The sequence below is a fragment of the Aphanomyces astaci genome, assembly GCF_000520075.1.
Source record: "Aphanomyces astaci strain APO3 unplaced genomic scaffold supercont1.15, whole genome shotgun sequence".
NCBI classification, from domain to species: Eukaryota; Oomycota; class Saprolegniomycetes; order Saprolegniales; family Verrucalvaceae; genus Aphanomyces; species Aphanomyces astaci.
In genome coordinates this window covers 573,881-586,260 of record NW_009798278.1, presented here as the reverse complement: position 1 = coordinate 586,260, position 12,380 = coordinate 573,881, and the positions used below count along the sequence as shown (strand labels likewise).

General features: G+C 52.5%; 5 protein-coding genes across 8 annotated transcripts in view; 2 read left to right on the top strand and 3 right to left on the bottom strand.

Moving 5' to 3' along the window:
* Positions 1 to 38: 38 nt before the first annotated feature.
* H257_07381 (hypothetical protein) lies at positions 39 to 410 on the top strand (the record flags this gene model as incomplete). The annotated part of the gene is made up of 1 exon (XM_009832887.1): positions 39 to 410. The coding sequence occupies one exon, from the start codon at positions 39 to 41 to the stop codon at positions 408 to 410; it is 372 nt and encodes a 123-aa protein (XP_009831189.1).
* A 362-nt stretch (positions 411 to 772) lies between these two features.
* On the bottom strand, positions 773 to 4,980 carry H257_07380 (the record flags this gene model as incomplete). 2 transcript variants are annotated; one of them, XM_009832885.1, is made up of 9 exons in its annotated part: positions 773 to 1,143; positions 1,232 to 1,729; positions 1,802 to 2,245; positions 2,315 to 2,401; positions 2,493 to 2,831; positions 2,881 to 3,003; positions 3,052 to 3,158; positions 3,209 to 3,609; positions 3,920 to 4,980. In XM_009832885.1, 9 exons carry the CDS (start codon positions 4,978 to 4,980, stop codon positions 796 to 798), a joined length of 3,408 nt encoding a protein of 1,135 aa, XP_009831187.1. In that variant the 3' UTR covers positions 773 to 795. The 2 variants fall into 2 exon arrangements, with proteins under 2 accessions (XP_009831187.1, XP_009831188.1); XM_009832886.1 differs by having other exon boundaries at positions 1,232 to 2,245.
* Positions 4,981 to 5,577: 597 nt separating this feature from the next.
* On the top strand, positions 5,578 to 7,231 carry H257_07379 (the record flags this gene model as incomplete). Of its 2 annotated transcripts, XM_009832884.1 has the most annotated exons (4): positions 5,578 to 6,353; positions 6,409 to 6,612; positions 6,668 to 6,848; positions 7,198 to 7,231. In XM_009832884.1, the coding sequence occupies 3 exons, from the start codon at positions 5,578 to 5,580 to the stop codon at positions 6,795 to 6,797; spliced, it is 1,110 nt and encodes a 369-aa protein (XP_009831186.1). In that variant the 3' UTR covers positions 6,798 to 6,848; positions 7,198 to 7,231. The 2 variants fall into 2 exon arrangements, with proteins under 2 accessions (XP_009831186.1, XP_009831185.1); XM_009832883.1 differs by lacking the exon at positions 7,198 to 7,231 and having other exon boundaries at positions 6,668 to 6,949.
* A 148-nt stretch (positions 7,232 to 7,379) lies between these two features.
* Positions 7,380 to 11,372, bottom strand: H257_07378. Of its 2 annotated transcripts, XM_009832881.1 has the most exons (13): positions 9,553 to 11,372; positions 9,384 to 9,479; positions 8,948 to 9,018; positions 8,797 to 8,895; positions 8,612 to 8,740; positions 8,368 to 8,559; positions 8,268 to 8,297; positions 8,174 to 8,205; positions 8,033 to 8,117; positions 7,881 to 7,943; positions 7,771 to 7,833; positions 7,624 to 7,720; positions 7,380 to 7,573 (listed from the first exon to the last, which is right to left on the bottom strand). In XM_009832881.1, the coding sequence occupies exons 1-13, from the start codon at positions 11,342 to 11,344 to the stop codon at positions 7,404 to 7,406; spliced, it is 2,919 nt and encodes a 972-aa protein (XP_009831183.1). In that variant the 5' UTR covers positions 11,345 to 11,372; the 3' UTR covers positions 7,380 to 7,403. The 2 variants fall into 2 exon arrangements, with proteins under 2 accessions (XP_009831183.1, XP_009831184.1); XM_009832882.1 differs by having other exon boundaries at positions 7,624 to 7,833.
* A 61-nt stretch (positions 11,373 to 11,433) lies between these two features.
* The window catches only part of H257_07377 (hypothetical protein), a gene marked incomplete at its 5' end in the record, with an annotated part of 12,107 nt that continues 11,160 nt past the window's right edge, over positions 11,434 to 12,380 (bottom strand). Inside the window, 2 exons of the mRNA XM_009832880.1 lie at positions 11,434 to 11,957; positions 12,017 to 12,171. Of these exons, the coding sequence (XP_009831182.1) occupies positions 11,494 to 11,957; positions 12,017 to 12,171 (619 nt within the window). The 3' untranslated portion in view covers positions 11,434 to 11,493. The remainder of the gene's footprint in view (positions 11,958 to 12,016; positions 12,172 to 12,380) is intronic.

Genomic DNA, 12,380 nt, shown 5'->3' with positions numbered 1-12,380 from the left:
TCACGACCGTGTCCAACTTGGCGTCTCCTTTTTCAGGCATGCTCACGCGGTACATCAACTCGTACTTCAGGGTGACCCAGAACGACTTGCGCGAGGACTCGATCGAAGTGCGGTGGGACGTCACGTACACGTACTTCATTTCGTACGGGTGCCGCCTCTTCGCGTTGGTGTGGCTCTTCATGCTGCCTCCGCAGCGCGGCCCCATGCAAGAGTTGAAGAAGAAGGGCGGCAGGAGCAAGTTGGCCGGGGCCATCTTGATCGTTGTGTTTGTCGTGTGCCTCTCGGTGTCTGTCACGTCCAGCATCATGGCCATCTACCCCGCCACGAGATGCTTGCGCATTGCAGGTGGCAACGGGAAGCTCGACCCCAAGACGGGCAAGTGTCCCATCGCGGCCAGCCGAAAGGGATAGATAGTTTCCAGTGTGTTAAATATGTTATATATATACAGAGCGTTGTCGTGAATGGAACTCGGCTTGTCTAAGATGCACGAGTGCAATCAACATTCTACTAGCTTTACAGACGCTGTGGGGACGTCGACGGTTGGCGGCTTCGTCCTGGCCAGTGTCCGCTGGTATTCACCTGTCTAGTCAGTCCTGCAAATTTGTGGTCAGGGTCGTTTGTATGAACCACTGCTTCAACTCCGGAAATAGTTCGCCAATCAATCTCCATTCAACTCGAAACCATCACCTTTCCCTTCAACAAGCAATCAACCTGTAGTGGCCACACGATCCTGCTTTTTTTACTTGTCACGTCTTTAGAACTCTGGTGGGCATTGTGGTAGTGACGTTTTGATTATTAAGGAGCGGTCAAAATAATGCTGTCGTGGCTAAATAACGACAGCAACAGGTATGCGTCGGCACCCCAGGCTGTGTGCTGCGACGTGTACGCTCGATGGGTGGCGGCATGCCTGTGGATCGCTCGGACTTGGAACCCCCAGTTCACCACCGACACATTGCACGCGTAGAGCGCCGCCACGAATCGCGTGTCCGTGCGCAAGTAGCCCAAGTAAAAGTCCACCTGCGGCAACAGGGCCCGCGGCAGACCGGCGGGGAACACTGCCCACGCGTCGTGCGAGTCGATGCGGGGGTGAAACATCACCTCGTTCAACACTTCGTTGTATTGCCACCTCGTGAGTGCCACAACCTTGTCACATAGTACATACATCCCTCAACCTCCATGGTAATCCATACCATACATCATCTAACTAGTTATTAATGATTATTGTACGTACTTGATTCCGTGGCAGCCGCGGCCCGTCGACCAACACACGTAGCGACGAATCAAAGTGGATGTCGGCATTTGCGATGACCCACTGAGCATGCGGACGAGTCTTGTTGGCGTACTCCAACGCTGCGCGCATGGTCAATCGATCAGGCACGACCGTGACGTGAAGCTTGGAGCCCCCATGACCGTTGACGAAGGGAGTCAAGTCTCCGGGGGCGCCTTCCACTAGCACATGCACTTGGGCAATGTGGTCGTTGGCCAAGTTGGATCGCAAACACGTGTCCAGTTCGAGTTGGCGACTTGCGTCTGCCGTGCGGTAGTACTGTACCGCCAAGTATACCAGCGAGAGGATGGTTATGTTTTGGCTCGTCCGCTGGATCGTTGGATCTTGAGGGGGGGTTAGCCTTGTGAAGTGGTGTGCATGCCGCTCGTTGTCTTTGTTGATCATTGAAGAACAACTGGTTGTAATCGCTTGATACACTTGTTCGGGGCGGGGCATCGCCGCCTACTTGACCCATGCGTTTCCATTGCAATCGACACCAACTAGTCATCAATAGATGTACGTCAATGAAGATACCGTTGCTTGGAGCGCCAACCCAAACACGTTCCAGGACCTGTCGTAGGCCAGCTGGGTGCGTCGGACGACTTGTTCAAAGCTGGTATTGAGGCGAAAATGCACGTCGAATTCATTGGTGAGGACGGATTGCACGCAGTTGAATCGCATGTGCGCTGGATAGGCTACGAGCATCGCAGCCACCAATGTGCCGAGGGGCTGTAGCACCTGGCGAGACAGGCTGCGGTCGTTGTCTTCTAGCTCTGCCATGTCACTGGCCGTCCAGTGCAAGACCTCTGTCAAACCAAACAGCAAAGTGTACATGCGAACGACGTGGTCGTAACGCTTCATGGCCATCAGTGTGTTGCCCATGTTGTAGCGAACATGCGCATCCGTGGAATCCACTGCCATGGCGCGGCCATAATAACTCAACGCAACGTCGTTCTGACCTTGCTCTTGAGCCAACGTCTACAAAAGGCCATGGACATCATAAACGAGGACGATTCCTCGCTCAAAGTTGTGACAAGGTAAACTTACGGCAATGTTATTGAGGGCTTGGGTGTATCTTGGGTGCAATGTCAACGCTCGTTGGAACGACTGGATGGCGTCGCCCACAAGGCCCAACTACACGAGATCGTCGAGTAGTCATTCGAGGCGATTTGTCGGTGCAACGTCTTTTGAACGTGTGATAGTTCACTTTGCATTGTTGTCGTACTTGAAATTGCACCGCACCGAGGTCGTTGAGGACAAACGGATTGTGCGGCTGGAACAAGACCAACATGGTCAGTTTGGCAAGCGCAATGTGGCGACGGCCGCGCCCGTGTGCGTCCGCAGCTTGCAGCGCCAGGGCGTCCAAGTCGTCCGGTGTGGGGATCTCTGGAAGCAGTCGATGATCCAACCGAGCGCCGCTGTGCAGGTAGATGACTGAAGGCTCGTAGGAGTTGGTCATGGAGTGCCACATGGCATGGCAGTTTGACAGTGCGATCGAGTGTGATGGATCCAGAGATAACACTTGCATGTAATACTCGAACGCCCGTGCGTAGTGCTTTCGCGCCTACATATATATTCGTGGTTTGGTGATTGTGAATGCTTTCAATGCTTACATGCATCATGGCACCAAGGTTGAGCAAAACTGGCACGCAGCCGCGTTCCATCGACGCAGCCACCAAGTGATCTTCGAGGCATCCTAACATCATGGCGCTGCGGGAATTCGTCGTACGTAGCAACTAATGAAGGACATTTGGCAAGCGTGACGTGATCGATCGTATAATTACCTGTTGAATATTGTCGTCTTGGTGAAGTGGTCGCGACCACGGGAACGCTACGGGCGGCACGAAAGCGACATCAGCTATTGCGTCGTGGACTCGAGGACATCCAGCAGCTACAAGGCGTGATCGTTAACTTGAACAATCCATACACCAAGTCGCGTACTGGAAGAGAGTGCTCTAGCACCGTTGTGCCACCGATTGAATTGGAGTATGGATGCAAGGGAGTCGCAGGCTTTGCCACGCAAGCCGAGGTCAATGTAAACTTGAGCGAGGACGTACCATCGACCGAGGCAGTGCTGATGTGGCGCAGCCTGCTGGTGATCTTCGCACGACGTCATATTCAGCAAGGACTCATACGCAGACCACAATCGTCCCGAGGAATGCTTGACTTGTGCAGACATCACAGTCGCAGTCCCCGATTCGACTGCTTGAGTCAAGGACCGTTGGCTGTCCTCGAACTCGCCGCGATGATACTTCGACAGGCCGTGCAGCAGAGCTGCCGAATGAAGGTCAAATGAGCCTGCAGATGGACACCATTCCAACGCGGCACATCCCGTCGTCCACCTACTCAACGCCGCCACCCCCACGAGTTGTTGAAGCGATCGCATTCGGCTGACGTTGCGATCTTGGACATCCTGTGACAATCGATACGGTTACTATATTAATACATGAAGGCGTATGCTAGTACTTCAAGGACCTACTACTAGTAGCTCGAAAAATGTTTACATAAATACTGCAGGGGGTCTCCGATTTAAAGGGGGTCTGATTTAATATCTACTCCGAGTATGTAGTAGTAGAAATCTACTAGTAGTATCTACTAGTATGCTGTGATTGAGGTGGCGTCGAACGATCGTAGGTTGACCGTATAGGGTACATGCGGTCGGGGTCGTATTGCGGCGGCGGCTGTCTGTATTCGATGTCGTCGTAATGGAATTGGTCGCGGTGAGCAGGAGGAGGGAGAGGTGGCGGTTGGTGGTAGTGGTGACCCAAGCGCACTTCAAAGGTGGACATGGGTGGCCGCATGCGGCGATCCGAGCAGCTCGAGTGCTCTGACGACGGTGCAAACGAGAACGTTTGGTCTTGGCTGTAGATCGTGTCGGGTCTATTATGCGTTGACGGGTACGACGTGGTAAGATTTGGCACCGTCGTTGTCGCTTCCTCAATGTCCACTTCTTTCGAACTCGCATAGTTCTTTCGTTTTTGCAGGTTGACCACTAGGGCGGCAACCGCGATGAGAACGAGGGTAGCCACGCAGCCCAGCACTGCATATAGCGTGTTTTTGTTGTTCGTAGATGCCACAGGTACCGATTCCGATGGAGGCGGCGGCGGTGCGACATCCTTCACTACGATCTTCTTGTACACGACAAAGTCGTACCGAATGGACGGGGCTTCTCCTGGCAACACCACATGCGCCAGAAGCGAGTACTGTCCAGGCTTGGAGAAGCGTAGGTCGGGCTCTTCAAACTGTGCCTTCCCGGTCGTAAAGTTCATTTCTTGATTGGGCGTGTTGTCGGTGGGATTTTCACCGCGATCGAAGGGAGTGCACGGACGTGGCCCAAACTCGCATGCGTGGAGATTCGAGTGCGGAATCTGTACATACTGCGAGATAGGCGTCACAATCGTGTAGAATCGTGTGAGATTGAACGCGTTGGCCGAAGATGTGACGTCGGACGCCACCGCCGTCCACTTGACGCGCAGGGCCTCGAGCACCCCCACGACAAGTTCCCCGTCCTTAGTGACCATCGTTCCCGTGGTTTCCAATCGCAATTGGACCGGACAACCGCGGCCATGGGACTCGACCAGCTTCATGGTCTCGTTCAAGTCCTTGGCAAGGGGATTGCCTTTGCTTTTCCAACAGTACGTGGTGAACCCATCGTGTTCCGGCTGCGAGTCCAAGCCTGCGACCATGGCAGCGGGGACGAGCATAAGCAGCATCCTCGCTACGGTTGCTAGACGCATGTGATGTGATTGTTGAGTGGTGTGTGTGCAAGGAAGGCAATTGCCGAATGAACCGACTTGTTTGAGCTTCAACGGAGAATATACTCCCAATACACACAACGTCGTCGCTGAAAATGTATGCGACGTGGTGTGTCACCAACCGAACAATTTTGATTTCTAAAATGAAACTGATTTCTAAAATGAAACGGTTAGCTCTGCACAACACCGTTGCAAACACCCCATACAGTCGGGACATGGCAGCATGAGCGCGCCAAGATGCACACGTTTACTACAGCCAATGCTGCCAGGGTGCAAGTGTACTCATGGTGGCCAAGGCACAAGGAGCTGGCACGGTGCTGAAGTATGTATGCATTTACTAACTCTTCTGCTCCAAGCCGGGGATCTATCATCTCGTTCAGAGATGATGCATTGAAGTACCTAGCATGTCCACTTTAGAATAAATAGCTCACCATTTAGTACTTGGTTGTTTATGAAGCATGAGTCTTGGAAGAGTACTTAATCGAAGGGTTTTGCTTGGCAATATCCGGATACGAATGACGCGTTTCAAACCGGATTATCCGGATAGCTTGAACGATGGCGCGCACGGTGGCGCTGGTGTTCTCGAGTGAGTATGCGGCGGCACTGTCGTCGCTTCCGGTACACCCGAATCGGGACTGCATGACGTTCTCGTTGCTGCAGCATACAGGCATCCTGTCGCATCTGCATGTCATCGCGCCTGATGTGGCATCGCAGTCCGACCTCGAACGCTTCCATACCGCGGGGTATGTCGTGGCACTACAAGGCGAAACGTCGTCCACCGCTGCAGTCATGCTCGAGTATGGCCTCGTGGATGACGCGTATACGTTTCCTGGCCTGTTTGCATATTGCACGTTCGTTGCTGGCGCGTCGCTTACAGCGGCAAAGTTGCTCGTGTCCAAGACTGTGGACATTTCAATCAACTGGGGCGGGGGCCGACATCATGCCAAGAAAGACCACGCGAGCGGCTTTTGCTACGTGAACGATGTGGTGCTGGCAGTGGACTACTTGCTGCAGCACGTTCCATCGTCTAAAGTGCTGGTCATCGACATCGATGTCCATCACGGCGACGGCGTCGAGGAAGCGTTCTACTTCTCGTCCCAAGTGTTCACGTTATCATTCCACAAGCTAGCCCGCGGGTTCTTTCCTGGGACAGGGTCGACTGCATCTATCGGTCGAGGGGCCGGTCGACACCGGAATCTGAATGTGCCGTTGGACGACGGCATCACCGACGACCAGTTTCTCGAAGTGTTTGAGCTCGTGGTGCAGGCGGTTGCGGAGGCCTTCGAGCCCTCGCATGTCGTCATGACGTGCGGCGTGGACACCCTTTCCACGTACGTGGCTGGCTTAGTCTGCTCATCCATACGCATGTATGAACATGTGAAGCAGAGACCCCCTGGGAACATTTAACTTAACGGCCACGGGCTTGTGCTGGTGCTTGGAAGTGGTCAAGGAGATGGAGCTTCCGTTGCTGGTCTTAGGCGGAGGAGGGTACAACGAAGCCGACGCGGCGCGCTGTTTTGCCGCCCTCACGGCCACTGCAGTGGATCAACCGTTGCCACAGGACGTGCCCGACCACGACTACTTTCCCAAGTGAGTTGTCTTTGATTAGTTCAGGGGCGAGTGTCATGATATAAACTTGACGCAGGTATGGCCCACATTTCGAAATGCGCACCACGAGCGTGAAATCCCGACTGAACAAGAACACGGTGGCATCGCTCGAAGCCACGTGCCAGCATGCCTTGGACCACATCAGTCACTTGGCAACCACTGGATGATGTTGATGGAAAATCGATCGACGACTTCTGGTCCACGCATGACAACACCAGGTACATAACACTCACGTGTGTGATTCCAGTGCAGTATATTCATATACAGGAGCTGGTATTGTCGATTTGATACAAAATGGGGAGGGGGTGCAATCGAATCGCGCCAACTAAACCGATCCACAATCTATCTGATTGGTTGAATTTAATTGAGAAATGGGTTTTGATTGGTTAATAATTTTGAGCTCATCTGAAGTAGCCAATCAAGTCGATTTAAATTCCAAGGAGAAACCACTCGAAAGCACAATATTACAGCTTTATATTCTATCAATACTACCAGTACTACCGTAGTCTATTTGCGCACACATCAAACATATATTATTATTACAAAACGTTATGATTTTCCGGATAGAGTCTACAGACCAGTCGCCCCATCAACCATGTCGCGAACATGGATACATCTATGTCTTGGATGTTCACCAACGGACCACACAAACGTCCCCGTGAAGCTACCGGTAAAGGCGCAAACGAGCTTTGGTTACTAGTGTCCAATATAGAAGGAAAACTCCATGCTTTTTACTTTGAAGTATAAGTGTAAATTGCTGTTCAAAGTCGAGATTACGGGAACATGCGATTGTAATTTAATTGCAGCACTAATTCGTGCAAGTGCGATGCCGACCCAGCTGTGGCCATGGACTGCAGCGCAATCATAACATATCCGTGTGCGCGCTTGAACTTGGACGCGGCGGCAGCCAGCCCACTGGCGGCAATGGCTTCGTCCACATTTCCTACCCATTCATTTCAAGCATAACCATGAGACTGGTAGGTACTACAGTACCCTGCAAGAGCTGCTCCGACAAGATATCTTCAAAGCACGCCATGTAAACCACGATGTGATGCACCAGTTGCATCAAGTATTCGTGCACGGATGCATGCTACAACCACACGATCAAACACGTCTCGCTTAACATAGGGCAATATGTACCCTTTCGACCAGAAAGCAGCGCTCCAGCATGTGAGCAATGGACTGTTCCATGGCGTCGTTCATCTACGAATCCATTGAGATTATTTGAAGGGGGCTTTGGATGGACATACCTCCGACACCAAAGTCGCTTGCTCCATGGCATCCACAACACTGTCCCACATGTCCGACCCCGTCTAGTCAAGCACACAATGATACCTCATTACTACCTACTACTAGTACATACTACTACCAAGTAGTCGAATCGTGGGCGAAATGGACATACCTGCTGTCGAAAGTACATGTGGATTTGCTTGACAAAATGAAGCATCGCTGCCACCTCCACCAAGTGACCATGCATCGCTGGCACACTGCGACAGCGATACATTCAAGATCACGAGCATATCCCATATAATGTTGTACGTACTTTGGAAGCTTGCGCATGATGGTTTGCTTGATCTACACACAGATATTACATGTGTTGGTGTGAATTATACAAATATATAAATATCTTTTTGTACCGAGACGAGTGTTCGTTCGACACCTTGAACCTACGCACACATATATATATATATATAATCAAATAAATATACGATCGATCCAAGGGTATATATAGTGTACTTGAAGCAACAAGATGCCGACTTTGGACAAGCGGGAGAGGACATCACTTCGAAAGAGAATTTTCAACGGACCAGGGGCATCATAGTGGAAACCAATGGCGTTCAGCGATGTGATACCAGGCGCTGTAGTTGGAAGGTCATTGTGCAAAGTCAAAGTGATGCGCGCGGCGGCGTCGTGCAGGTATGGGTCGCTCTACACAACCAAATGACATGTAAAAAAGACAGAAGACCAACACGCAAACAACCATGGAGGCCATGGCAATGGCTTGTCGATACAGCGCGTTCAACGCATAACTATCGCGCCACCGAGAACGCAGTGTTGGGACCATGATGTGTTGGACCAGCTGGTCACTGAGCCAACTCGACGTGTCCGGCTACACAAGTCACAAGTTGAGAAGACATGTGGGATTCAAAACCTTGTCACACAAACCTGGTACTGCAGGACAAACAGGCGCAGGGTTTGCCAATGGTCGACCACTCGCCACACGAGCTTAACTTGAGTGGCCAGAACGTGTCCAATGACCATACACTACAAAGAGTTGGCCGTGTTCAACAATGGCCATTTGGCATGTCTTGTGTACTTTAGCTGTCAACGGTTCAATCAGATGGGTTTTCAAGTGCTCGTTAAACGATACCGGTGGCACCCCCACGTCTAGACAAAACATCAATATCATATATCTGCAATATCTGCATGATAGAAGCACTAGTGTCTATGAACATATATTGTCGATTTGATACAAAATTGGGGAGGGGGTACAATCGAATCGCGCCGACCAAACCGATCCACAATCGATCTGATTGGTTGAATTTCATTGAGAAATGGGTTTTGATTGGCTAATAATGTTGAGCTCATCTGAGGTAGCCAATCAAATCGATTTAAATTCCAACGAGAAACCACGCCACAACACGAAATGTCACTCGAAAGCACAACACCTGCTCTACACTTGCTAAATTAAGTGGATTTTTGGCGAAACTAGATAATGATATAACACAATATATGTCCATATTTGTACCTACCTGCATTGGAGTGCGGCAGCCAATCCAAACGACTAGGTGGTTGAGTACTCGTGGTAGTAGAAATCATGTCGTGACGTGGCAATCCCCTTGGAATGTCTACGCACGATAGTATTGGTCCGACAAATATCCATCCATTCCCAGCTTCTCATTTCGTCTAGCACACACTTACGTGCATGGTCATAGGATTGGCTCCACGGCGGCAATGTCGACGGGGGTGTTTGTGGCTTGGGATAATCGGATGCATGAGCAGAAGCAGGTAGCACAGTTGGGGTGGTTTCTGGCCGCGTCAAGATAGTATACGCATGGGCTTCCAACACAAGCGACGACATGTTGACCAAGAACGACGGCGGGGCAGTGGACGGTGGGACTTGAATCGATTGAAAGAGTGTTTGGATGAAGGCGCCACGCTTTGCAATGCTAACAGACTCAAAGCCCAGCTCGACGGCCGCGGGATGGCCTTGCAGGAACTCGTCCAGTCGCGCCAGATATGGCTTCATAGCATGGCGAAACCACGTTGCGAGCATCACAAAGTGCTTGGTGTCGTCGAGAACAGTGTACAGCTCCAGCAGACCACTCAACGACGACAGCACCGTCGCCGTGACGTGACGTGTCGTGGGTGATTGGATGTGTTCACATGGTTCAAGCATGTGCAGCACCACCTGCCGCAGCCACATGGCGTCGTCAACGAGCGGCTGCAATTCCACCCACAGACAGATCAGCGTCGGGCGTCGTCTTGTTTCAACCATGGTCAGCTGCATCAGAGTCGACACGGCGCGATCGGCATCCTGGACCAAGGCCCGCAGCGCATGCGACCACCCCTGCAACGTCGATGCTGGAATCGATCCGACGTGGGCAGCGGCGGCACGAATAAACGACAGTGACGTCGCCACGTCACTCCAACGGGCTAAACTTTGGTACAAGCAGGCTGGCGTGAGATGGGACACGGACGGCAACGACGGCGCCAGCGAGAAGGCGGCGAACGGCATGGACGACCAGAATGGACGCGCTTCCATGGACGTGGGGGTGGCTTGGAACGTCGTGGAGGTGCAGCCCAGCAGCGCCAGCAGCACATGGTCCACAAAGACATGCTCGGGAACTATTGTCTTGAGCAGAAATCGCAGCGGCGTCGTGTGCTGCTCGAGGGTGGCGGCGTAGCCTTGGTACAGCAGCCACGGCTTGGTCGACCGATAGGATTCCTTCTCCAAAGGTAGTTCTGGTTCTCGTGTCAAGGAGAAGACAGAAGAGGAAGCATCTCCTTTCGTGGCATCGTTGTCGACACCGTCGTCGGTGGTGGAGGAGGATGGCTCGTGGTCTGGATCATTTTTTGCGAAAGTACGTGGTGGCGGTGGAGGGTGCCGCCCCTCGAATTGCGCCGTCGAAACATTGTCATCGTCGTCGTCACTCGCCCACAGGGCGGTGTCGTCGTCGTCCCTGTCGTCGTTCCGAGATGCAAACCAAGGATCTTCCATTGTTAGTTCGTTCAGTTCATGGACCAACGCCCGCGTGGCCGCCCGAGTGCGCTGTTCGTCGTGAAATGCCATGGACGAACGCGACTCGCATGCGATGCGCACGAGGTCAATCTCATCCAACTCGGTCGGCGTGATGGACAATGGCGAGTTTGCGAGCTCCAGGAGCAAGCATGCGACGCGCGTTGGGATGCGCAACGACGGACGAGGCTGGGGACCGTCGCCAAAGAAGATAGTGGAAATCCTTGCAGCATGGCGGTTTCGATGGTGGAACTCCAGTGTCCGTACCACACCTTCGGCCGCGTTCTTCATGCGCTCAGTGCTTGGCTCCAAGTACACGTGCGCATGCAACTTGCGCACATAAAAGTCCACTTGCAGCTCGTCGACAGCATAAGCGGATGCTTGTGAGGATGAAGCGTCTATGGGTTCCTGCAGGAGATGCAGCAGCCGGCGAATGTCTGGTCGCCACGCAGCAGTCCATTGAGGAATCGACATCACCGCGCGCGTTCGACGTCGATCGTCGGTGCCAAGATGTGAAGGAAACCGGACTATCCGGATAAATCGACTTCAAAAACAGAACGATTTGACAGTGAATAAAGTACACCCTAAATCGGTGTACTAAAGCAGTGTTTTAGCTAGCTGTTCTACAGCCACGGGCCCCAGCCAGGGTAGATCTTGCACAGGTTGTGGGGATCTCTTGCGACCTGAATGAGATGCTTCACTTGGCCTTCCACGCTCATGGCTTCGCCGGTCGGGTCCTCGTACCCTTGGAGCTTTTGCTTGACACGGAGCAGGACGCGGGCCGCTAGGTCGGCCACGTTCTCGTCGTCGTCGTCGTCGGCGGCATCGACTAGCATTTGCACGTCGTTGTCGGCCTTGTCCTTCTGCACTTGTAGTGCTCGTCCAGGGGACAGGGTCCAATTGTACAATGGATCGTGGATGAACACTTCGACGATCGTGGCCAGCGCGTTGCCCTTCTTCCGCAGCACCTTGAGCGTTTCCTCACAGCATCGCGTAAACACCCCATCGACGCCGTTGCACCCCATCCCGTCCACCACGTCCCGCGTGAGCCGAAACGGCACCGTCTCAGGCGTAATCAGTGTCATGCCTACGTATGTTTATATAAATATCGTGGATTCAAGAAAAATCTGCAATATATGTACGAACCTTGGTCAAATACCACACCAAAGTCAATGTGCACGAGCTCGCCGGTCGCTTCGTCGATCAAAATGTTTTGCGAGTGCCGGTCCCCTATACCTAGGACATGTCCGACGATCGAGGTCACGGCTACACTTCGCGTGTACGCGGCACGGCGCGAATACCTACCCCATTGGATGCATGATATATATATATATATATATTGTCGACTGGACCAACCACGTGGCGGGGTCGGGGTACTTTTCCAAAAAGTAGTGGTGAAACACAGGTGTAAAGTGCTGCTGAATGTCCAGGTACGCCGCGTACTTGTCGGTGGCTTTCTGCAGATACGATCGACATTGCACATGCTTCCACTCGTGCGGGTGATATCGCA